Source organism: Eumetopias jubatus, unplaced genomic scaffold, assembly GCF_037043125.1.
Source record: "Eumetopias jubatus isolate StellerSeaLion01/CBP00866 unplaced genomic scaffold, mEumJub1_p1.0 scaffold_2, whole genome shotgun sequence".
Classification (NCBI taxonomy): domain Eukaryota; kingdom Metazoa; phylum Chordata; class Mammalia; order Carnivora; family Otariidae; genus Eumetopias; species Eumetopias jubatus.
Window position 1 is genome coordinate 77,171,632 of NW_028274808.1, and position 25,903 is coordinate 77,197,534.

Here is a 25,903-nt window from a genome sequence, read left to right on the forward strand (position 1 = left end):
GCTGTCATAGTGTGGTTAAAAAAAACCAACATATGACAAATTTGCCTTTTGCCTTTCTCAAACTTCAACATAATAATAATATTTTAAGTTTCCTGTTAAAAATACATAGTTTTGTAAATTTCCAATGAAGACCACTTTAGGAGTTCTATAAATATAAAATCACGACTATCACTTTAAATCCTAATTATACATTCTGAATTTCTGTGTCATATTAATAACGTTAACAGTTAACATGTGCTAAAGTCTTATATACTGGTATTTCTCTACATGTTTTCCATACCTTAATTCAGTTAATCCTCACAATAACCTTGTGTCTTAGATATTATTAACAACCACATTTTAGAGGGAGAAACAGAAACACAGAGGGGTTAAGTAACTTTTCCAAGGTAGCACAGCAAAAAGAAGCAGAACCAAGACTAAAACTTCATACACTCTGGCACTAGAACAGCACGGTTCAACAGAAATAGAATGTGATCTACACATAGAAATCTAAATTTTCTGATGCCCACATTAAGAAATGTAAAAAGATTCAGATAACACTAATAACTTCCATAACCTAATATATCCAAAATATTATCCTTTCAAAATGCAATCAAATAAAAAAGAAATTAATGAGGTACCACACTGTTTTTTTCGTACTGTCTACAAAAATCTGTGTATTCTAATCTACACTTTAATTCAGACTAGCCACCTAGTTCTTGAGCCTGCTTTCTTAACTGCTATGCTAACAGAAAGTAATTTAGAAAAGGTCTTTGTCATCCCTATTATCTTTTCAAACATAGTTAACATATCAATACTCCAGCAGCATTTCATCATTTGATCTTTCCCAGATCAGCCTGAGAGTGGGACAGAAGAAAAAAAGTTCACGGGGGGGGGGGGGGGGGGGGGGGGATTCTTCATGGTGTTTCTACACATCTTCTATCAGCTTTTGTTACAAACTATCTTCCCAAGGGTATTTGTAACATACAGATCATAGAGATAGGGTCTCCCTCGAGGGTAGCAGACAGATTGGTTTCCTGACCATGATCATAAAAATAGTTTTCTTCTGGGGGGAAGTTTGGACAGGTTTGCTAGCAGCCCCCTCATAAGACTGGGGGTTTGGGGCACCTGGGTGGCTCAGTCGTTAAGCATCTGCCTTCGGCTCAGGTCATGATCCCAGGGTCCTGGGATCAAGCCCCGCATCGGGCTCCCTGCTCAGTGGGAAGCCTGCTTCTCCCTCTCCCACTCCCCCTGCTTGTGTTCCCTCTCTCGTTGTCTCTCTCTGTCAAATAAATAAATAAAATCTTTAAAAAAATAAATAAGTAAGACTGGGGGTTTACTAAGCTTGAGGATCCTCAGCTGTGATCTAAACCAGATTCTGTATATAGCAACTGCCTGGGCCCCTCTGCATCACTTCCGTGGGACTTGGGAGCTAAGAGAACCAATGCTACCTGCTGTGCTACAAGTTATAAAAGTCTTTTGTCTCTGACCCAGCAATCTTGTGTCTTCAGCCAGCATCCATAAAGCAAGAAGGCTAACTAGTTAGTTGGAAAGTAAGGTAAAGTCTTAGACTCATCACAGTTCGTGACAGATCTTTTGAGCATTGCGGAGTTTTCATATAGGCATCTCCCAAGGAAGAGAACTTACATTTTCTATAGCTAGGACCGGATCAAGTCAATTTATTATTTTAGAATAAAATGAAAAATGACAAGGAAAAAAAACAGGTTGATAGTGTTTCCCCTATTATTATCAATGGTCTATTCCTATTAAGGCCTTGTCAATGCCCACTTAAATTCCTTCACCACAGTAAACATCACACCAAGGTTTCTCAGTTTCTTATACTGTACCTTTCCACAACATTTGGCTTTGTCTATAATCTTCAGGGCAAATTCCTTTCCAGTGGACCTATGAAATAATCAGAGAAAGGCAATTTAAAGACACAAATCAAAGATACAATCATTCTGATTTCCTCTACTAAAGGAAACTAAGATATTCTTCTAAATATCTTTTAGAATAGGAAAACAATTCAACAGAGAAGTGCTACCTTCCTCCTCTGTACATTAGGGACGATAGTGAGTGGGGTCAGGGAGAAAGGTACCCAAAAAAAGAAATGAAAAAATCCAAAGCCACACTGTCATTCTCATTTTATGATGTTAGTAATTTTAATATTAAATAATTCACATATTAAAAGTACTTAAAACTGTTTTATCAAAGCTGGACAAGAAATTTTTTCCATACTTAAATCTCAAAATAGTTATCTTAGGAGGCAGAGTAAAATTAAGAAAATGAATCAAAATAACTAAAATTTTTCTATGATCAATATATCTTTACGTTAATCTATTAATGACTAAAAAGCCCTAGGCTTTCAATATCTCTTTCTCAGCCAAAACTCCAGCTGGTGCCATTTTAGCCACACCCTTAAATGCCTGCATCTGGTAGGAAAGAGATCATTTACTTGGACATACAAATGTTGAGGTTGTTAACGTTTAATCATTTTTTTTAAGATTTTATTTATTTATTTGAGAGAGAGAGAAAGAGAGCATGAGAGGGGGGAGGGTCCAAGGGAGAAGCAGACTCCCCGCTGGGCAGGGAGCTGGATGCGGGACTCGATCCCGGGACTCCAGGATCATGACCTGAGCCGAAGGCAGTCGCTTAACCAACCGAGCCACCCAGGCGCCCCACGTTTAATCACCTTTAACACAATTTAATCTGAACATGCCAAAAAGTATTGGTTAGCCAGGAAAACAGTTCAACAAAAAACACTGCAGTATTCCGGGAATACATGAGTTCTCTCAAGTGCAACTGCTTTTGCCACATGGTCACAGTACACACTGTGGAAGCTGACATTAGAAGAGCAACTTTCATTTAAATTGCTTCCCCATAACATAAAACAAACCCTGACTCAGATTTCTAATGAGTCTGTAGGGATCGTATCTTAGATGCTTAATTTGTTACTTGGGTGGCAAACTGGGCACCAGAGCTAAGTAAAAGGGCTCAGGGGACGGGGCAGTGTCCTCTACAAGGAGCACGAAAGCTTCACTGGAGATGCGACAAAATGGAAAAGCTTTCTGGAAAACTCCCCACCAATAATAAAAATTACCACTTAGACCAAGTAGGGTATTGACCTACAAACACAAAAGCTCTAATCTGAGTCTTTTCCAGTTTGTATATTGTTTACAAAAGGCCTGGAATTTAAAAGAATGGATTTCTTACCACTTGAGAATTTAGGACCTTAAACAATATAAAGTTGAATAAGCAAATATATAATTTTAAAATAGGCAAAAGTTGGCTGACCCTGATCTGAATAGAGTCAGAGCTCATGTATCTGAACTCCTAGTATTTACAATTAAGTATTAATTGAGAGGGTTACTGTGGGGCTTAAAAGGGTTAATAATACAAGCACAGCACTGAGAACATGCCTGACACAAGTAAGTGCTCTAGGAGATTTTTTTTTTTTCAATGAATCTTATTTTTTCCTATTCCTCTCTGGCTTATGGATGAGACCTGATAAATCTCTCAGCCCAACTGCGTACAAAGCAAGTTTATACTCTGTGCCTATACCTATTTTTTCCGGGTCAAATTGCCTGTGGGCTTACAAAACAGCTGGTCCTACCTAACTGTAGACTTTTTCAGGAAGGGGAAAAAGAGACCTCCCAGGAAGGCCCTTTGTTCTTTCATTCAGCTTAGTAAGAATAAACTCCAGGGGAGAAATGTAGGTAAACCAATGATTATCCTCACCATCCACTCACCTGTCCATGCACTCTTTGACTACTGCAAAATTCCCATCACCAATAACCTTCCCGATTTTGTATTTCTCAAGAAGAGTTGATGATTCAGAACACCTGTTTCCATTCACACCTGCACAAAAGGATAAATGCAAAGTCTAGCAAACACATCAGCATTTCACCTTGATTCCTACATTTCTGTAAAATAATAAATTGCAATGCAATTGATTTCTAAATCTGTAGTGAACTATAAGAAAATTTCTAAGCATAGTTTCTGAAGAGAACACCTGAACACCTGAATCACCAATTTCCTTTTGACCTTGTTGTGAAATCTGAAACCAACATAATCAAAAAACCTAACATATCCCTGAAATATCAGCTAAAATAAGTAAAAGAAAATTTAACCTAAGCTTTGTAAACTTCTTTGTTAACTCTCGAGGAAGGGAAAGGGGATGAAGGTGGGGATTTGATCTTAAAAATTTTCAAGATTTCTCAAGATTTTCTAGTAGAGAAAATTCTACCCAGCTGTGGGATACCTGTTAAGGCTAACTCCTGGCTCAAAGTCCTCTCAAAAAGGGGAGGGGGTGAGAGGCAGGAGGAGGAAGTGGTTAAAAGGACTACTTTTTACAATGTATCCCCAGGGCCCAGCACATAGCAGGCATCCAATGAAGAAACACACGTTTGCTACCTAATTGAGAGAAAGGGAAGTCTACATGTAAGACTTGTGAGCAGACTGCCACTAAGGAAAAATAAAGGAAGCCCAAGTGTAAAATCTGAAATTGGGTTAGCTTAATTGAAAACAAGGATATTTCATATATCCTGAAGTGACCTCACCAAGGCTCATTAGGCTAATCGGTGACATGATTACATCCCTGTTGAGGAAGATCATACTTTAGCACAAGTGGGTTTTGGGTGGCCACCAAGTTCACATGGGTGACTTCCTTTATAAAAGTAATCATCAGATTGAGGACTACCTTCAGGACTCATGCAACGACCAAGTTCAGGTCCACCATTTACATTGGAAGAAGATCTGCCGTGTGCAGAAATCTGCTGAAAGAGGAGAGTGACCGTTATTTATTGGGAAAAATTTACAAGTCTTCAGCTAGCTAATCCTTAAAGAATAGAAAATGCTTATATTGTACAAAAGTATGATGTTACAAAAAGAGAGGAGGCATCTCTTTCTCCCCATCTCTTCCCTATATCATTAACACATTTCTTCCTTAAAGTATTTTCAAATCAGATTGGTTATCAGGAAATTGGCAGTGTATTGCTCTGTTTGATACTGTTTTACTCTTGACCTCAATGGAATAAAGTAAAGGAAACTATCATGGCACCAGAGCAGAACAAGGTACTTATTAGTGGCATATAAGGTTTAGAAATCTAGGTAATTCCAAGAAATGTGGACACGGAGTCCCCAGATCCCACAGCCACCCTGTGGCGGACCTCAGGGAGTCCCTGCAAAGGTGGAACCCTTCTCAGAACTCAGCTTCATGCCTAGGACTGAATCACCTTCCACACCCTCCTGTGGATTCTAGATCCAGAGTGCAGCCCTAGCTTGACCCTCTTCTTTACTTCTTACTTGACAGCAAGAATTCCTCCTAACCATTTTAAAGACATTTACTACTAGGAACCAGAGGGAAATAAAAGATAAAACTAAAAGATAGGTTCTAACTCAATAGGGCTGAAGTTCCCAGTCCAATCCAAAAATATCTCTAATTCTTAAAAGAATTGAAAAGCTCATATTATGACTATTATTCATAACAGGTTTATTATTATGTCTACTTAGGGAATTTTTTGTTTATCCCTAAGGGCTCTTAGGCTTTTGAACTCAAACTTTTCTCTTTGAACTGTAATTGTCTTTCTTTCCCCTTTTCTTTTTTTAATTATTCCTTTCAGGAGCTTCCAAGGTCAAAGGACTTACCAAATACTGAGAAGCCTCTTCAACAATTTTTTGTATTGGTGAACTCATCTGCTTGCCTCTATGCCCAAACTATCCTGGTACCCATGTCGCATAATAATTGTGCCCTATTCATCACTACATCTCCCGTATGCAGCACAGTGCCTGGTACACACAACATTGAATTCATACTTGCTGATTAAAGGCATACATGACAGGGCCAAGCCAGGGAGACACCCATCCCAGAGTGTTCACAAGTTGGAGACACTGGGTCTACACTCTTCCTCTGGATGAAGTAAGAACCTCACAGATACTGAGTCTGGTTCAAAACCCAGGAAAGCCCAATACTTATACACATTGCTTCAAACAGGATCATCCAGAAGTTCTTCTGGAATGCGATACAAGCCTCAAGAATAGGAGGCATTAAAATTGGTCTGTTTTCTCAGATCCCATGTAACCACCTTGTGTGGACATGTAGACAGTAAGACCAGCAGCAGTGTGTCCTCTTAGGAACGCGAGGCCAAGGAAAAGCAGTTCTGAGAGACAACAAATCGGTCCCTGTCCTGAGTGGCAAACATGCTTCTCACAGGTTTTGTCTCCTTCACTCTGACATGGAGAAAAACTGTGTAGCAATGTGGGTGTGTGTATAGGGTCCCTTTCAGGCCACCCTTAACCGGATGACAATACTACCCACTGACTCCTCAGAGTTCAATCATTTTGTTTCTCACGGGCAGTGTCTCAAAATTTAGCTTGTTTTGTTCTATTTCTTTGCTGCAGAAATTAAAGGAAATTCCAAAATCAGCTGTAGTCTATGCTCAAATGTTTAAAAGCTAGTTTGTTTAAAACCCAGGCCCAGAGAGAGGACTTCAAGGGAAGCCTGACAGAAAACCACAAGGTTCTCCAGTCAGTTCTGTTTCCACAGCTACCACCCTGGTCCTGGTCCTCCTTCGGCTTCTCCTAGTGCCTCATCAAAGGCTTCCTTGGTTACTCTCTGTCTCAGCCATTCCACACAGGATTGCCAGGAAACTTCTCCAAGGATAGTTCTGATATGACCCCTAGGACCCAAAACTTCAGTGGGTCTTTGTGACCAACAAAATAACCCCATCATTTGTCTTACTACCTGCCAGTCCAATTTGTTTCCCACTACTTTTTTTTTCGTGAATTTTATACATTAACTCAAGATTTTTTTAAAAAGATTTTATTTATTTTAGAGAGAAGAGAGCTTAAGCTGGGGCCGGGGGAGAGAGAAAGAGGGAGAGAGAGAATCCTAAGCAGGCTCCACACCCAGACGTGGAGTCTGATGTGGCACTCAATCTCAGGACCCTGAGATCATGACCTGAGCTGAAATCCAAGAGTCGGATGCTTAACCAACTGAGCCACCCAGGCGCCCCCCCCCCCCATATATTTTTTAAGTTGCTTAAACTTCCCAAGTCTTAATTTTCTGCTCTGAATGTAGGGATAGTCGCAAGACCTACCTAGTTCAAAGATGTGCAAGAAAATTAAAATTAGCTCCTACATGTAAACTCATTTAACATGTAAACTCACTGACATGTAACACTAACCATGTTATTAGTATATTTTTCTTTAAAACATCTAGCATAAAGCCTTGAGTCCAATGGCTGAGAAATGTTTTCGAATTGTTGAATGTACAATGGCTATAAGAGATCTTTTTCTAAATAATTCATTTCAAATCTGTTCCTCTTCTAATCTAACCCTTCCTAGACTGAAAATTTCCAGTCATGGGAATAAGAGATCCAAATTAAATTCATACCAGCCAAGTTCTTAATGGAATAAAGACAGGAAAAATGTCATCCTGGAGAAAGTTCTATCTCAAAAAATAAATGGAAAGATCCCTTTTGATCACTGCTCACCCCTAGTGATGGGGGAAGTAGATTATAATACCTGGAAACAACAGTGGATAGTGACCAGCTTAGCTGCATGTCTAAATTTCACAGCCCAGAATGGGGCAGCCCCACACCCTCCAGCCGCAGCTGGTTGAGTCAGGATGCTGGGCAGGGACCTTCTCTCTTCTCAACACTCAGAACCTAGGGAAATGTCCAGTACGCAGGCCCACTGCTGACGTCCTAAGACCTGCCTTTGTCCCTGCCCTCCCCCAGGCCTGCTTGCTTAGCTCTCCTGGAAGCAGGTAACATTCTTCTCACAAGTCCCTTTCTTGAGCTAATTTGACTAAACTTTAGTTGACTGCAGGCTGATGTGTTCTGTCTAACTCAAGGACTCTCTAAGAAGGAAGTCTTAGAAGGGACTAAAATGAAGGCATTTTTACCTCCATATACATTTTCACATGGATGGGTGACCCCTCGGAGTAATCTACTAATTGAGTTCCTGTGACTGTAACTTTTCCAATGTCTGTTTTGATTAAACCCCTACTCCGACCTTTCCCGATTCCCTGTACGGCCCAGAAATTACAAGCACAGTGTGTGCTGGGATTCACAGGCAGCAAGGAAGGAGACCAGGAGACAGAGGAGGTGTGGGAACTGGTTCCCTGGCAACTAAAAGAGAGCAGGACCCGGGCCGAAGCCTGAGCCTCAGGGAAGGATGCAGCATGTGGTGGGGGCCAACTGAAAGACTACTTTCACGTGCACCTGACAAACGTGTCACTAAATCACCAGGAAGTGCACGTTTCTTAGCAAACTAATGATGGCAAGAAAAGCATTCTTCAAAAATCCCAAATTGAATTGTTTTTTTTAAAGTATGGAACCTCAAGCATTTACCAAAAACCAAAACAAAACAACAAAACCAAAGACCTATAGAGAGTTAACAGGAGTGACCTATCTAATTACCTATCCAAATAATGTTCCTTTATTTAAAAACATGAAGGAGAATCATTTCGTGACAGTGCAGCTGAACAGACAGGGACATGAGTTGATGTAGGAACAGCTCTCCCTTCCACCCTCAGCAATAACCGATGCTGGACTGTTAGAGGATATAAAGATGAAGGGACACAATGATCGCTACCGCCCAGAAGTTTGCAGTCTTATGAGGAGACATACGTGCACGCGTAAAACCTTTCCGAGCAACCTCTACATTCCAAGAAATGGTCTCTAGGGTTCTGATGGTGACAAAGGACTTTGATGACCCGTGAGAGGGAGCCATGTTGCTAAGGCAGGAATCCGCGCTAGCCAGTGATTAAGTTCACTTGACCTCCCAGTAATGAAGCTTGGTGCTCCAAGGGTCCGAGAAAAGCTGGGTATTCACGAAGATCCCTGGACAGATCCCTGGCAAATGTGAAGTGTCTATTGTGAAATATAAAAGCAAAGCACTCCCAGTGCCCTGAGAGACATGCAGACAAAGAGCAATGAAAACGCAGGGGATAAAGCTAGGACTACAAAATTCTCACTGTTTCCCAGGCACAGTTTCTACATTTCCCTGTTACTGGTCAGAGAATTATTCTCTTATTGAAGCAAGGATTGAATTAGCACCAGAGATTAAAATATGGTATTCCTGATTAAACCTGTCCCATGTCTATTGTCAAACTAACAATTTTTATTAAAATCTCTTAAAATGCTAATGAGCATTCGTGCTTCCATCAGCAACTACGATGCTGAGACAGCACAAAGAAAGTGCCTAGATGCTGCATGTTTGCAAGATCCTCCTCAATAAAGCATAAATGGATGGCAGCATCTGGGCTCTTTCAAGATTATCTTCTATAATTACTAACTGGTTCAAAAAGATGTGATTATGTTTCAGGGTGGGGAGAAGAGGGGGGGCAAATTTCCTAATGAGGTCCTGACTGGTCAAGGAGGGAAGGTGATGGAAAGGGCTAGAGATATTGCTGAGAATGTTATATGACCCGGCACTTCTGCCCCCATCTACCTGCTCCCCTGGTTCCTCTGGTAGCAGCAGCAGCTCCATTTTTTGAGTAACCAAGGAAAGGAAAGGCATAAGAACCTGCTTCTGCTAAGAACATTTTTTTTTTTTTAAAGAAAATTCAGTTCCTTGGCTGCACTAGCCACATTTCAGGTGTCTAATTGCCCTGTTGGTCTGGTGACTACTATATTGTACAATGCAGATACAGACCATTTCCATCATCTCAGAATGTTCTATTGAACGGCACTAGTTTAAGCACTTGAGAGAGATATATGTGTTTATATTTATATATGTGTATTTATTTTCTTTAATTGAAGTACAGTTGACATGCAGTATTACATTAGCTTTAGGTACACAACATAGTGTGTACATAGTGACTGGACATTTATATACATTAAAAAATGCTCAGCCCAATAAGTATAGTCACCATCTGTTATCATACAGAGCTATTACAATATTACTGACTATATTCCCTAGCTTATACTTCACCTCTTAATCCCTTTTACTCACCTCCCTCCCCTCTGCAACCACCAGTGTGTTCTCTGCGTTTATGAGTCAGCTTCTGTTTTGTTCACTTCTGCTAAAAACTTTTTTAAAAGACTTGAAAATAGAGCAGAAAAAGCTATAATGTGTTCTCAACTGCTAGCATCATTTAAAAAGGCATTCATGGCTGACTAGGTAAATGCTATGTACTCAATCATGGCTGATAATGAGCAACATTCCAGCTTTCTACATTTTTAGCCAAGAAGTCAAGTCAGGGTGCCCTCCATTAAATATCTTTGATAAGTAGAGTATTACAATTTCCACAAAACTTAAAATTTAAAGAGAAATGTTAGGTACTACACTGAAAATGTGAAGTTGTATTCAAAAATAGGTAATTCTCCAAGAAAAATGAAAATGACTATATCAATGCATTAAAGCATATTACTCTTGACTTCTGGGTATAGTGCTGGACACTACTTCATTCTGACTTTTCATAAAAGGAAGCACTTGAACAGAATCTAGGAGATATTTTTGTGTAGTGAGCAGACTTTCCTGATGCATTTTGGAAAATGGCACTATGATTCAATTTTTAAATGGCCTACTGCAGGGGTCAAAAATATATTCTGCAAAAGGCTAGAGAGTAATATTTTAGTCTTTGTGGTATGGTCTGTATCACAGTTACTCAGCTCTGCTATTGTAGAATGGAAGCAGTCACAAAGCACATGTAAATGGATGAGTGTGGCTGTGTTCCAATAAAACTTAATTTAGAAAATCAGGCTATGAATTGCACTATTGGGTATTTACCCCAAAGATACAAATGTAGGGATCCAAAGGGGTACATGCACCCAGATGTTTATAGCAGCAATGTCCACAATAGCCAAACTGTGGAAAGAGCCAAGATTTCCATCGACAGATGAATGGATAAAGAAGATGTGTGTGTGTGTGTGTGTGTGTGTGTGTGTGTGTGTGTGTGTGTGTGTGTAATGGAATATTATGCAGCCATCAAAAGGAATGAGATCTTGCCATTTGCAACGATGTGGATGGAACTAGAGGGTGTTATGCTGAGCAAAATAAGTCAATCAGAGAAAGACATGTACCATATGACCTCACTGATATGAGGAATTCTTAATCTCAGGAAACAAAATGAGTGTTGCTGGAGTGGCGGGGGTGTGGGAGGGATGGGGTGGCAGGTGATAGACATTGGGGAGGGTATGTGCTATGGTGAGTGCTGTGAATTGTGCAAGACTGTTGAATCACAGATCTGTACCTCTGAAACAAATAATGCAATATATGTTAAAAAAAAAAAAGAAGAAGAAGAAGAAGATAGCAGGAGGGGAAGAATGAAGGTGGGGAAATCGGAGGGGGAGACGAACCATGAGAGATGATGGACTCTGAAAAACAAACTGAGGGTTCTAGAGGGGAGGGGGATGGGAGAATTGGTTAGCATGGTGATGGGTATTAAAGAGGGCACGTATTGCATGGAGCACTGGGTGTTATACACAAATAATGAATCATGGAACACTACATCAAAAACTAAAGATGTAATGTATGGTGATTAACATAACAATAAAAATTAAAAAAAAGAAAAGAAAAGAAAATCAGGCTATAGGCCAAATTTGGCCAGCAAGCAAACTCTGGTCTACAAGAAAACTCTAGAACAGAATAACCCTCAGGGTATGTTGCTATAAAGCAGCAGTTCCCTGGCCTTGACTATACATTAGGATCACCTGGGATGATCTGACACCTTCTATTGCTAGACTGCACCCCAGAGTAAAGAATCCCTGGGGTAGGGCCTGGGTACCACTACTTTTTTTTTAAGCTCCACAGGTGATATAATGTGCAGCCAAGGTTGAGGACCTCTGTGGAGGAAGTTTCTGGCAGCAACTGTAATTCTTCAGCTACCTTAAGTTCTCTTTGTCACTCATCCAACAATCTGACCATTACAAGTTATCTCTAGCCAAGAACAACTTTCTCTTTGTAAGAAAAGGAAAGAAGATACTAATTACAGTTAACTGAATGCCTACTTTGTGGCAAGTCCTAATATGAATACTCTAGATCTTAGGAATTAGGTATGATCATAATCTCCATTAATCCATAAAGAAACCAAAGCTCAGAGAGGTTATAACTTGCCCAAACACCACAGCATGGAGTCAGATTCTAAACCCAGGTCTGACTCCAGAGCCCAGGAGCTATTTGGCTATTCTCACACTGTCCCCTCCTCTAAGAAGACAAAAAGAGAAGTCTTCCAAGGCTATTAATGTAGGGATGATACCCAGTACGAGACCCACTCATCAAAATACTCATTGTGGTAAATTTAGAACATGCTTTCAGATTACAGCACTATAGTCATAGCCTTGTAATTTAGTCAAATAATGTACAAATTGATAAACAAATCCACAGCCTTTCCTCACATAAATAGAGCTTAAGAAAAATTTTTTTCTTTAAAAAGATGACCTCTGAAGTGTATTGAAGATTTTAAGTACGTATTACTAGATATTACCTGTAAATAGATTTGCTTCCATTATCATTTTTCTGGGTTTTTTTTTTTGAGATTTTATTTATTTATTTGACAGAGAGAGACACAGCGAGAGAGGGAACACAAGCAGGGGGAGTGGGAGAGGGAGAAGCAGGCCTCCCACTGAGCAGGGAGCCCGATGCAGGGCTCCATCCCATGACCCTGGGACCATGACCTGAGCCGAAGGCAGATGCTTAACGACTGAGCCACCCAGGCACCCCATTTTTGTGGCTTTTAAAAAAATATTTAAAAATATCAATTCCATTAATTAAAAGGGAAAGCCAGTATGAATTATGATAAATGCTAAATCAGAAATGCATTTAAAAGCAGAAATCATCCAAAGAAGATACACAGATGGCCAACAGACACAAGAAAAGATGTTCAACGTCACTCATCATCAGGGAAATGCAAATCAATACCAAATGAGGTGTCACCACACACCTGTCAGAATGGCTAAAAATCACAAACACCAGAAACAAGTGTTACTATGGATATGGAGAAAAAGGGATCCTCATGCAGTGTTGGTGGGAATGCAAGCTGCTGCAGCCACTGTGGAAAACAGTGTGGAGGTTTTCAAAAAATTAAAAATAGAATTACCCCATGATCCAGTAATTCCATTACCAGGTATTTACCGAAAGAAAATGAAAACACTAAATTTTCTGAAGAGATACGCACCTCTATGTTTACTGCAGCATTATTTACTATAGCCAAGATATGGAAGCAACCCAAGTGTCTAATGAATGGAAAAAGAAGATGTGGTGCATATACATATACACACAATGGAATATTATTCAGTTATACAAAAGAATGAAATCTTGACATCTGCAACAATATGGACAGATCTAGACGGTATAATGCTAAGAGAAATTAGAGAAAGGCACACTATATGATTTCACTTAGATGTGGAATTTAAGAAACAAAACAAAAAGAGACAAAAAACAGACTCAAATATAGAGAACAAACTGGTGGTTGCCAGGGGGGAGGTGGCAGGGGGTGCGAAAAGGTGAAGGAGATTAAGAGTACACTTATTGTGATGAGGACAGAATTATTCAATCATATTGTTTGCCTGAAACTAATATAACACTATGTTTATATATGGATTAAAAGAAATTAAAAAGAAATCAAAATAAAAACAAATCTTCACCATTTTTACATTAGATTTGTGATAATTTACTCTGAAATACTCACTATTAGTAATGACATATAAGAACAATTAATCTGAATCAGCACCTAAAGCTTAGTAACATACAGGGGCGCCTGGGTGGCTCAGTTGGTTAAGCGACTGCCTTCGGCTCAGGTCATGATCCTGGAGTCCTGGGGTTGAGTCCCACATCAGGCTCCCGGCTCAGCGGGGACCTGCTTCTCCCTCTGACCCTCTCCCCTCTCATGCTGTTTCTTTCTCTCTCTCTCAAATAAATAAATAAATAATCTTTAAAAAAAAAAGCTTGGTAACATACAAAAAGTATTCTTATCTGTAGCCAAACCTTAGGCTTGCTTTTATTTGGCTAAATTAGTGGTGCTTGGTATTTGTGATTGGTGAATAGTGGTAAAGAGGGAATTATCTGGCTAAACAGAAGCCGCAGCCTGCACAAGCCAACTCAACAGTCTGTGAGAGGGGCTTTGTGGAACCTGTTGATTTGTGCCTTTCTGTTCCTGAGTATCGCTGCCACCTCAGTGGACTGACTACATGGTCCACCAAAACCAGCACAGAATCTCTGCATATCTTTGTAAGTGAGCCTTTCAGACAAAGTGTTGGCTTATTGGATTCTGAGCAACAGACAGATGGTATAACCAGGCCTACCCGCAAAAAATGTCTGCATGCTTTCACTGTGAGGTACCATCAACTTCTAGGATGCCAGGGTACTAGGAGAGGTGCCTACCTCTTCAGTCCAAACCATGGATGTTACCACTGTCAGTCACTGGCTCAGGCTAATTCACTACAACTTCTAAGTCTTAATTCCATCCAATTATCTTCAATATACTACCAGGAAGAATTTCTAATGGGCCTCTTTCATGAATAAGGGAGCATTTAAGATTAACACACGAGTTGCTTATATTCAAATAAAGTTCTCACAATTGATCCTATTTATACACTGATTAGCTTGGCAAACTCTCCCTCCAGCCTCATGAAGGTGGGCTTCAGCCCCACTGAGCCACCAACCCACCAAATGCTTCTATTTACTGAGCAACCACAATGTGCAAATCACTGTCCTCAAACAGCGTCTGAGATTCATAATGATGATTTATTTTGTTAGGCCCCTGAAGTCTTCAAAACTGCTTAGTCCTTCTTTTGTTTTTGTTTCTGTCAACAAAATCAATTATGTGAGGAGATGAAGTCACCACCCGGCATTTCTGGGGTAATAAAAAGAGTATAAAAGTAGTCAGTCTCTCAGTACTGCGGATTATTAACTAGCTTTAAATGCCAGAGGAAAACCAAAGCTCCAGGGAAAAGCAAAAACGTCTAAGGTCAGCGGCTACTGTGGATTTACATTTCACAGCTTCGAAAAGAAGTTTTGAAGTTCAGAAGGTCAGAGTTGCATTTTAGCTGTGCCAATCAGTATGAGATACTACCAGCCCTTTCATCACACTTCACAAATCTGGAAAATCTTTCACCACCAGCAGACCCAGGAGACGTCATCAGATAAAATATCAGCACATCAGTTTATAATCTCAAGATGTTGGACAGTGTTCCAAATGTACTTTTTTTTCTTTCTTCTTTCAACCAACAAGAATACTCACAATAGACTGCCTCTGGGCATACACTTCAGCATCAAAACGGGAGACATTTTATCCCTCAGTGTCCACAGATGTGCCCCTGACTCGGAAGCCTTAAGTTACTACAGCCTTGAAAGTCCTAAACTGGGACAGGGATGATGAATTAAATTCCAGGGAAATGCTTTCTTCATCCATCTGGCAGCTGATGACACATTTAGTACTCTTTATTGCCTATCTGTCCCAAAGAAAATGCTGTGATTTAAGCACAGAAAATATTCCCACAGGGAAAGTTATCAGCTAGATCGAAGGGACTCTGAGGGGCTTGGGCAGAGGCAACAGGAGATCATGGGCTGAGGTCAAGAGGAAGGTGAGGATTAGGAAGAAAACATCACTGGGTGCCTGGGTGGCTCAAATGGTTGGGCGTCTGCCTTCAGCTCAGGTCATGGTCCCAGGGTCCTGGGATCGAGTCCCGCATTGGGCTCCCTGCTCCTTGGGAGCCTGCTTCTCCCTCTGTCTCTCTCTCTCTCTCTCTCTTATGAATAGATAAAATCTTTAAAAAAAAAAAAAGAAGAAGAAGAAAACATCACTGGTGGTGGGATTCTAGAATTTGAAGGGAGAGAAAAGAATGGGCAGGGGTGATCGGTCAGGAGAACAAAGCAATAAAATTGATAGACAGAGACTTCTGTGGCCCTCGAAAGGGAAAATGGACAGGAACCTACTGGGGGTACAGGGGCAGCCTCAGAAAGAAATTTTGGGTGGCTGATAAAGAGATGAAAGCAGAGAGAAGGGGTGTGGTAGCCTCCAAAATGGTTCCCCTGAGCCTTACCTCCTGATTTTCATGCCCTCGTGTGGTCCCTTCTCATGCGGCACGGAGCTGACACGTGACTGCTAAACTACTATGGAAATGATGGTGTCTGACCTCCAAGACTAGGTCACAGACAAGGAGGGCTTCTGCATGGCATTCTCTCTTACAGATCACTTGCTTTGGGGAAACCCAGCTGCCGTGCTCTGAGGACACTCAAGCCAACTTATGGAGAGGTCCACATGGTGAGGACCTGAGGCCTCCTGCCAACAGCCAGCACCAACCTGCCACCAAGCGAAGGAGTCACCATGAAAGGGAATCCTTCACTCCCAGCAGGGCCGTCGGGTGACTGGAGCCCTGGTGCACACCTTGACTACAACCCTGTCAACGATCTTAAATCCAGAACCACCTGGTAAAGATGCTCCTGGCTTCCTGACCCACAAGAACTGTGCAAAACAGTAATTTTTTACTGCTATTTTAAGCTGCTAAATTTCAAAATAACCTGTTACTAAGCTGCCTTACAGAGTACTAAATGGAGCTGGACTATAGACAGAGGGCAGGAAAACAGAGACAAAGCACAGAGTCAGGAGGGTAATTCATAATAGAACACAGAGGAGGTAATAATCTGAAGTCTGACTTCTCTCACTTTCTCCTTCCTTCTTTATACTGCTGCATGTTATTTTTTTTTCTTTGTGAGTAAAACTTCCCTCATGGGAACTCTGAACCTGGAAATCCCAAGGCTTAGGGTAAGAAAGAACAGCAAAGCTATTCTAAGTGCTTTCTCTATATTTAATTAATCTCAACCCTATGCACTAGGTCCTATTAATCCTTTCTTTTTACAGATAAGGGTGATATGACTTGCCCAAGATCATATAGCTAGTGAGTGGCCAAGCCAAGATCAAACCCAGAAATTCTGGTTTCAGAGCTCATGCTTTCAACCACTATACCATCTTATGTCCTCCTCCAAATGGAGGCATCTGAACACAACTGAGCTCTGGGCTTCATTCTTTGACACTCTTTCTGTGTGTAACTCTCTTTCTTCTCTTTCTGGGACACCACTTCTGTCTTAATCCTCTGGCTTGAGTGGACCAAAGACTTGTCTTGGTTCCTCTTGGTTTAACTGGTTCTGACTGAAGCACTCACAGAAAATTCTCTGAACCTCAGTTTCTCCATCTATAAAATCTTGGTTTAACTGGTTCTGACTGAAGCACTCACTTCATATCTCTGAACCTCAGTTTCTCCATCTATAAAATGAAGACCAAACTACAGATCTGAAATGACTTTGTTTTCACAATGTGGGTTTCACATAACTAGCAAAACCAAAAAATTATAATTGAGGTACAACTAACTTTCAGTTACCCTAACGTCTTTTAGTTTTAGGTTTAAAGAATCCCAACTGCTTGGCTGCCACCCTATTTCTTACACTCCCATCCTGCAAAAATTACTATTTGAAGAAAGCTTTCCTTCCTCTCTTGGCTTTGGTCCAGCCCTTCGAAGAGCATGATCGTTTATAAATGCATATGAATGGAGCAGAAAGGTCTTCCTCAAAGAGTAGGATGGGGAAAACTATGAGGATTTTTTTGTGGAGAAGTGGGCTGCTTCTGTATTTCTCATATCTTTTTCAACGAGCAAACAAAAAAAGCCATGGACACTCTGTGGTCAGAGATTAAACATCACAATATGACTCTGTTTTCATTTTCAGTTCTTCCAACGTCCCCACCAAAACACTAAAATGATTCCCAGAAACTGGCACAGGAAAATTGTGATAGAATATCAAATTCTGCTTCCCTTTGACTTCACTTTGCCCAATTCCCTACTAGGTAAAACCCAGGTAGTTAAATAAATAAATAAATAAATAATCTGGCAGAAGTTGTGTCCTGGCAGATAGACAGGAGTGTCATCTCCTACACAGGCTGTCCTGGCTTGGTTTGCTTGCTTTTGTCAATTCTGATTCTCTAGAAAAAGATTAGCTATCCCCAAAGCCATTAAAGCATCTAACCAGGATAAATAGTTCCTGCCTGCGAAAAACAGCCCTCCATTGTCAGACATTCCCTCTTAATTGATCTTAATAAGCCATTTTTAAATGAAGGGGAAGAAAAAAGCAGAGCACTAACACATGGTAATTATCTGTAATTCCCCATTTGTAATGTCACTGAATAGAGAAAATAATGCAAACGTGGACAGATGCTGACTAGAGCTTACATTGACATCGAAATTAGGGTATTTTGTACAGTAAGTAACATGACTAAGCGGCAGTATTTCAAAGGCAGGTCTTCATCCCCACAACAATATCCAATACCAGGGACTGCTGGGAACAGTCAGGAGACGCAATTTCCATAAGGCATGACCCAGGGGAATAGGCAGCAGTTTGGCATTGTGGCCTAAAAGCTGATCGGTGTGGCAGACTCATTTAGCTGCTAATATTTAATGTAAAATTCAGTAATTCTGTATCAGCTTTAAAGTGAGGAGAACAGACTCCCCCTGCCTCTTAATTAAGTTTTTGTGGGTTTTTGCCAATTTAAAGAACTATAATCCCAGCACTTTAGTGGTCATTTGAAAACAAATGTCCTTATTTGACGATGATAGAAACACAGAGGTCGTCTCACAGCTGTGAGTAAAGCCCACAGGCCTCAAGTGTGGTGGACGACAAAGTGGGTTTGGGAGGGAAGGGGGTAGGGTCATGCAAAAGTTAGGTAGAAGCTAGACTGAGCAGTGGAGGAATGCTGGGAGGCAGAGTCCCAAGTCCTTGAGGGGAGAATGATAGAGACAGGAGCTGGAGGCAAGGACAGTGATAAATAGGTGACACATTAAAAGGGGGGGACACAACATCCTGACCTTGTGGCTTCTAAGACCTTGGGGCTGACAGATCAAGAGCCATGGGTACAGAACATAGTACTCCCCTCTTCCACCTCTGCCCCAGGGTAACCCCTAAACTCATTATAATGCATCTGAATTGCAGGTATAGCCCCGCCCAATGGCCAATGGCCAATGGAGAAAAGCTACCTTGATGGTTCTGGTACAAACCTCTCAGGGTCAAACACTCCCCCTCCCAACCTGTGGGAGGAGTCTCCCAAAAGATTGGAAGCAGCCTCCACTAGAGACCACCCACTACACTGTTTGTCCCAGAAAGACCCAGTAATATCCAATCCCAAAACAACCTAGGGCCTGGTTCCACCTCCTGGAACTTGTCCGCTCTTCCACCTTGAGAGTGTCCTTTCACCTTAATGAACTGCTTTGTACTTGCTACTTTCCTTCTGGCTGTGTTTATTCTGAGCACGGATCCCTATGTATCTTTTCATGGGGAATCCAAGCTGAGACCTCCCCATTCACACAACGCACACTCTCCCACCAGTAACAGAAAGACCACTACTACTCCTTATCTTACTGATAATCTCATCTTCTATCTTGACCAGTAACCAACATTTCTCTTCTTTACCTCTTTAGGCACCAACAAGTAATCTTGAGCGCTTATCATGTACCGGAGAGCTGTGTGCTAGATGCTGGGGTTGCTATACCATTTCCGATACACTCAGCATAATGAGAACAACTTTATCTAATGTCTCAGCAATAAAACAACTTATCATGTTCTTAAAACTCCACGAATCTCCACTCGAGAAGTGTAAGTGATCTTGTGCTAGTTTGTGTGCATGTGAGTAGGGTGGGTGTGTGCTCTAAGCATTAAGCACCACCAACTGACCTAGTAGCAACAATTAAAAAGCAACAATCTTGGGCTCACAGCTGAAGATGGGCTAGAAAGAAAGATGGGAGCAGGGGCGCCTGGGTGGCTCGGTCATTAAGCGTCTTCCTTCCGCTCACGTCGTGATCCCAGGGTCCTGGGATCGAGCCCTGCATCGGGCAACCTGCTCCACGGGAAGCCTGCTTCTCCCTCTCCCACTCCCCCTGCTTGTGTTCCCTCTCTCGCTGTGTCTCTCTCTGTCAAATAAATAAATAAAATCTTTAAAAAAAAAAAAAAAGATAGGAGCAAAGGTTACCCAGGGATAACAAAGAGGGAAGTGAATGAAACTCCAAGGAAGCAAAGGATTCAGTATCCTGCCCGGAGCAATGGCCTGTGGGAGAACAGGACTCTGGCTCACTGGAAAGTCTGTGTGGGATTTGCCCTAAGGTTAAAAGTTACCAGCACTAGGAGCCACTTGCTTTTACTTTAACACAGGACTGAAATTAGAAAAGAAGTGAATGAACTTGAATTATTTTTACTTTAGTTCTTTTTTTTTAAAGATTTTATTTATTTGAGAGAGAGAGAATGAGAGATAGAGAGCACGAGAGGGAAGAGGGTCAGAGGGAGAAGCAGACTCCCCGCCGAGTAGGGAGCCCGATGTGGGACTCGATCGCGGGACTCCAGGATCATGACCTGAGCCGAAGGCAGTCGCTTAACCAACTGAGCCACCCAGGCGCCCACTTTAGTTCTCTTGAAAATTACTCAAATTAAAAACAGTGCATCTCCTATTTGGGGTACAATAAATTGGGGGGGGAGGCTGAAAATACTTTGCTGCTTAGTGATTTTAATTTATATATAACTTTTTTGTTTAATTATTAACAGTTTAGAATTCCACTGAAATCATATTATAAACTGACCTAAGGCAGTTTAGCACCTCAAAATGCCTGGTTCTTTTGATAAAGGAGATCCTAGCACTTGGAGGTAGGCGAGAGCTATATATTCTCTACTCTCACACTTACTACCCGCCTCAGTCAAGCAGGCACAAAAACAAGCTGTCCTTTTCAGGAAGGAATTTTTTTATTATGTTAATCACCATGCATTACATCATTAGTTTTTGATGTAGTGTTCCATGATTCATTGTTTGCATATAACACCCAGTGCTCCATGCAGAACGTGCCCTCTTTAATATCCATCACCAGGCTAACCCATCCCCCCACCCCTCTCCCCTCTAGAACCCTCAGTTTGTTTTTCAGAGTCCATCGTCTCTCATGGTTCATCTAGGAATTTATCTTTTTGATCTCTGTCACTTACATGAGAATCATGCAAGTTCACCTTGAATGATCACACAACTTTCTCAGGGCAGGACAGCCAAACCTTAGAGTCAGGTGGAGAATGAGCCCTTGGAGAAGTGGAAGGCCCACCATCCTCACTGCTCTGCAGGTTCTCATTCCCCACTCACCCAGGGGTGGTGGGGTTCTTACGATCCATTGTACTAGTGAAAAAGATTTTTCAACACCCTTAAAGAAAACCACTCAGACAATATCTGAAGTGTTTAGGCAACCAACTTTGGGGGAATGTATTCCTAATGAAGACATTTCCACTGTCACCAAAATACCAAGAGAATAAGTTAATTTTACGCATGCATACACAGCACTATGTATACTTTCAGTATTCTTAGAGTACACTACCATGAAGATAACTTCATTGTCTCTACAAAAGGAAAACTTTCCATTTTTTTTTTTAAGATTTTTATTTATTTATTGACAGAGAGAGACACAGTGAGAGAGGGAACACAAGCAGGGGGAGTGGGAGAGGGAGAAGCAGGCTTCCCACGGAGCAGGGAGCCCGATATGGGGCTTGATCCCAGCCACCCAGGTGCCTCGAAAACTTTCAATTTTTAACCTCATTTACTGCTATTTTACCAGGCAAATTTTCTCTTGTAAATTTAAGTTATTGAAAGCTACTAGATGAAATTAATGTTGCTGAAATTTTGCAAATTTGGTTTCATCCATTTTTCTCCCTATTAGACACGTCTATTAAACCAAAAAAAATGTCTATTAAACCAACTGCTGATCATGTTAAGTTACCATTTATGTTTTTAGGATATCACAGTCAAAACCTAAGATTTTATTTCTAAGTTCTCACCAAAATGAACATATCTTCTTGGGTTACTACATATGCACATAAGTACTTTAACTAGTATTTCATCCTATTTTAAACTTTTGAAAAATCGAATTAGGTTAGCAATATTAAAATCATGATTCAAAATGAGATTTGTAAAAGAAGTATAGTGTTCTCCAAGGCTTTCCCATTGCAAATCATTTTGATAATAATGGGAAAACTACTACTAATTATACTTTACCCCAGTATGTTCAACCCTAACCGCAACCTAACATTCCCATTTTAGAGATAGGAACACTTGAGCTCAGAAGAAGTGGTTGACCCAAATTTCAAGATAAAAAGGACACAGGATTCAAAGGCAGGTCTTCCCAGCTCCAAATCCTTACACTCTTTCCTTTTTGATTTGTTATTGCACCTGAGCCCCTGAACAAATTAAACTACCAAACTATGCAATTCAAAACAACAAAATCACACAAATACGCCATATATCCTATTTCATACCTTTAATCCTCTGAAACTTCCTGGGCTAGTTGGAGAAGAGCTAGAGGATTTTGTTGATTTAGGAGTAGACAGCTGGCTGCTGGGAGTTCCGTTAACTGACCATGAGACAACAGAGGAGAGAGAGGTCATTAAAAGCCCAAATAACCAGACTGTGCCAAAACACTAAGCACATGCACAACATAGCTCCAATGAAGCTTCAATTCATTTAAAGCTCAAAGCAGATGGCAAATCAGCAAAAAGCAAAAATAATGTGTTTTATTGCATTACAAAGTATCAGACAAATAAGGAGTGAAACTAGAATTATTATCAGTAATAGTTTTCCAACAGTGACATAAACAAATATATAAAACATTATGGAATTAGAGATGTGAATGAGAACTTGTCCATATATCCTGCCTGCCAGGAAGAGCAGAGAAATGAAATGGCTGGTATGTTTGTAATACTTTACTATGAAGGCTGTCCTGAAATTTCCAATATCGGTATATACGAACCTGAATACCCAAGAAGTTCTATGGCTCTCCCAAATCAATTCCACCATAATCCAAACACATTTTCTAAGCATATTCTTAATGGAAAGGCAAAATTACTGGTCATTTTTCTTGCAACATCTTCTTATTTGTTTGAAGGCCATAAAAGATACTCTTCAACTTTTTATCTAAACTAGTCATTTTTAATTCCTTCCATTTTCTTGTCTTCACAGTTAATTTCTCCCATTATTTAGTAAATCCTGATGGTTTTTCAATAGAAGCCCCTCCAAACTTCCACACACTTCCTAGGCTGAAGGCTCAATTTACAGCATAACTAGGAAAAGTATGACCACTGCTGTTTAGAAGGGAAGGGAAATTTGCAGAGTTTATACTAGAGAATGCTGGTCAAACATTTCAGCATGACTCATGCTTATTCCTAACTGTATCACCTGAATCAATTTCTGCTGTCATTTCACAAAGATGGTTGTTAACATCTAGGACTGGTGTAATTATTTTTCTAAGAAGTATTTGCAACCCCTTTTTATCACTAATCTTCAGTGCTTTTGCCCAAAGATGAAAACTGTTATTCGTCTCTAAAGAAAAGTCCACCTTTTCCTTTTCCTTTCAAATATGAAGCAGACAAGTATTATTTTAAATGAAGCAAATAAATATAAAAAAGCAAAATGCAGAGGCAAAAGTCCAAAATAGGTGACTCAAAAAAGTGAGCACCAGTCCTTGAGTGGAGGCAAAAGCCTTGGATCAACAAGTATTTGTGGTTAGATGAATCATCTATAAACCGAGGTATCTGGGTCTATGAAGTCATGCTTACTTATTGCATTGCTCATTTTAAATTGGGTAAGGATAAAAAAATTTTCTAGTCACTTTTAACTTACTAAACTTTAATTTTTCTAATTTAAAACCACTCATGCATAAACAGTGATCTGTTATCTATAATTTCTTAACAAATGTATGTGCATATTTAGAGTGCAAGGACAACACAAGGAACTGTGCAATTAGAAACTTTTTAGAATATTCAACAGTCCTGATCATTTCTCAACTGAGTTAAATTTCAATGTTGTTTCTTTTTTTTTTAAGATTTTATTTATTTATTTGACAGAGAGAGACACAGCAAGAGAGGGAACACAAGCAGGGGGAGCGGGAGAGGGAGAAGCAGGGCTTCCCGTGAAGCAGGGAGCCCGATGTAGCGCTCGATCCCAGGACCCTGGGATCATGACCTGAGCCAAAGGCAGACGCTTAACGACTGAGCCACCCAGGTGCCCCTCAATGTTGTTTCTTTTAAAAAATTCTCTTTAAATAAAGGGAATTGGTGGCAGGAATTCACATAAAATAGGGATTATTATGGGCAATGAACTAGTCAACTCGCTGTGAGCTGAGACTGAATTTTACTTTTTTTTTTTCTTCATTCCATACAGCAACCCGTGCACGTCACCAGCCTCTACTCAATAAGTGCTGTTAGCTTTCACAGATACTCAGACACATTAATAGCAGAGGCTACCTTGGAACAATGACAGAAAAGGAACGAAAGGATAAAAATCAATTCCTGCAAATAGTGATCTTGATAGCAGACAAAACTCCCTAAAACCACACCCCCCTGCTAAACATAGTTTCTTGACAAAACTCACGGCCAGGGATTTTACTGGTGTCAGTAACTACATGTCCATATTTCCCTCCAAATAGTCTCATCCTAAAGAGATACCAAGTCACATTTGGGCTTCTAAGTTTTCCAGAGCATTTGGAAAATTCTAAAAAATGTTCCTTCATGAGTAGTCCTTAATTTCATTTCTTTGCACATTTCTCCCGAGTCTCAGGAAGGGTAAGTGGGACCCAGGACAGGGTCACATTGGGCGTGTTCCCCTCACAGGGCTACCAAAAACTGGCAGGTGGACAACAACCATTCCACACCTCCATCATGTACCACTCTTTCACCACCCCCTGACTCTCTCTCCCAAAAGAAGGCTATTATCCACACCTCCCCTCAACTCTAAGGGAAGAAATAAACTTGGGCTTTTTGGTTTGTTTGTTCTGAATATTTTCTCTTGGTGGACTCTGAAAGATTCACAAGCTAGAAACCTAAAGTGAGCATTTTTAGGGCTCAAATTACAGTAATATTTACCTACTTATGTTATCCAGATGAATTTCTATGTGTTTATTACACACTGTTGAGGAATTCAGTCAACCAGAAGACTGAACTTAGGATGCACTTCTATCCCAAGGCCGAAAAAGTACAGTGTTATTCCTACAAAGTTACAAGTTCTGTTTGAGATTCCAGTTTGTCCCACAGAATTTTCTAAATGTTAACAGGTATATACCACAGCTAGAGGTCTGTAAAAGTGAGTTGTACTTGTGGGTACTTGGCTTTTAATAATACAAATCTCTCACTTTTCTGTAACTGCAGGATGTGGTGAACATACTTTGGGGTTTAATCTCTCATAAAGACCCTGTTTGCCTTCTGAAACATGATTTCAACATCTCACAACTGGGCGCCTGGGTGGCTCAGTTGACTAAGCAACTGCATTCGGCTCAGGTCATGATCCTGGAGTCCCGGGATCCAGTCCCACATCGGGCTCCCTGCTCAGCAGGGAGTCTGCTTCTCCCTCTGACCCTCTTCCCTCTCATGCTCTCTATCTCATTCTCTCTCAAATAAATAAATAAAATCTTTAAAAAAATAAATAAACATCTCACAACTTTTACTTACAAGTTTAAGATCTACTCTACTATCCCAAGTGCAAATATGGACTTAGTTAAATATTGGGGGTCCTGAAATGTTAGGATTTCTTGAATCAATTTCTAAGCATTCCAAATTCAGTTTAAAAAGATTTGAATAAATCTTTATTTATACAAACATATTGGTCTGCAAGAAAAATATGGCTATGAAACACGCTTTTAGTTGAGTATGTATTGGATTCATTATAATGCCTGATTTTTGAATGGCTCTCCTTACTTCTATTTATTTTACTGATATGATAAACATCTGTAAACCTTGGCTAAAATGAAAGCTAAGAACCTGACAAAAATCTACATTTACCATATGGTAAGCTCAGGTAATTGTATTTATGCCAATCTCGTGTTATATTAGCTTTCCTAGTGTTTGAGATACTTTACAGAAAGCATAATGATTTTTTTTTCAAAGATTTTATTTATTTGAGAGAGAGAATGAGAGAAAGAGCATGAGA

The 25,903-nt window shown here is 40.4% G+C and overlaps 1 protein-coding gene across 1 annotated transcript in view; it reads right to left on the reverse strand.

Annotated features, from left to right (window-relative positions):
* The window catches only part of DCLK2 (doublecortin like kinase 2), a 145,452-nt gene that overhangs the window by 26,633 nt on the left and 92,916 nt on the right, over positions 1 to 25,903 (reverse strand). Inside the window, exons 5-8 of the mRNA XM_028125293.2 lie at positions 22,243 to 22,337; positions 4,679 to 4,754; positions 3,729 to 3,837; positions 1,827 to 1,884 (exon numbers count right to left, since the gene is read on the reverse strand). Of these exons, the coding sequence (XP_027981094.1) occupies positions 1,827 to 1,884; positions 3,729 to 3,837; positions 4,679 to 4,754; positions 22,243 to 22,337 (338 nt within the window). The remainder of the gene's footprint in view (positions 1 to 1,826; positions 1,885 to 3,728; positions 3,838 to 4,678; positions 4,755 to 22,242; positions 22,338 to 25,903) is intronic.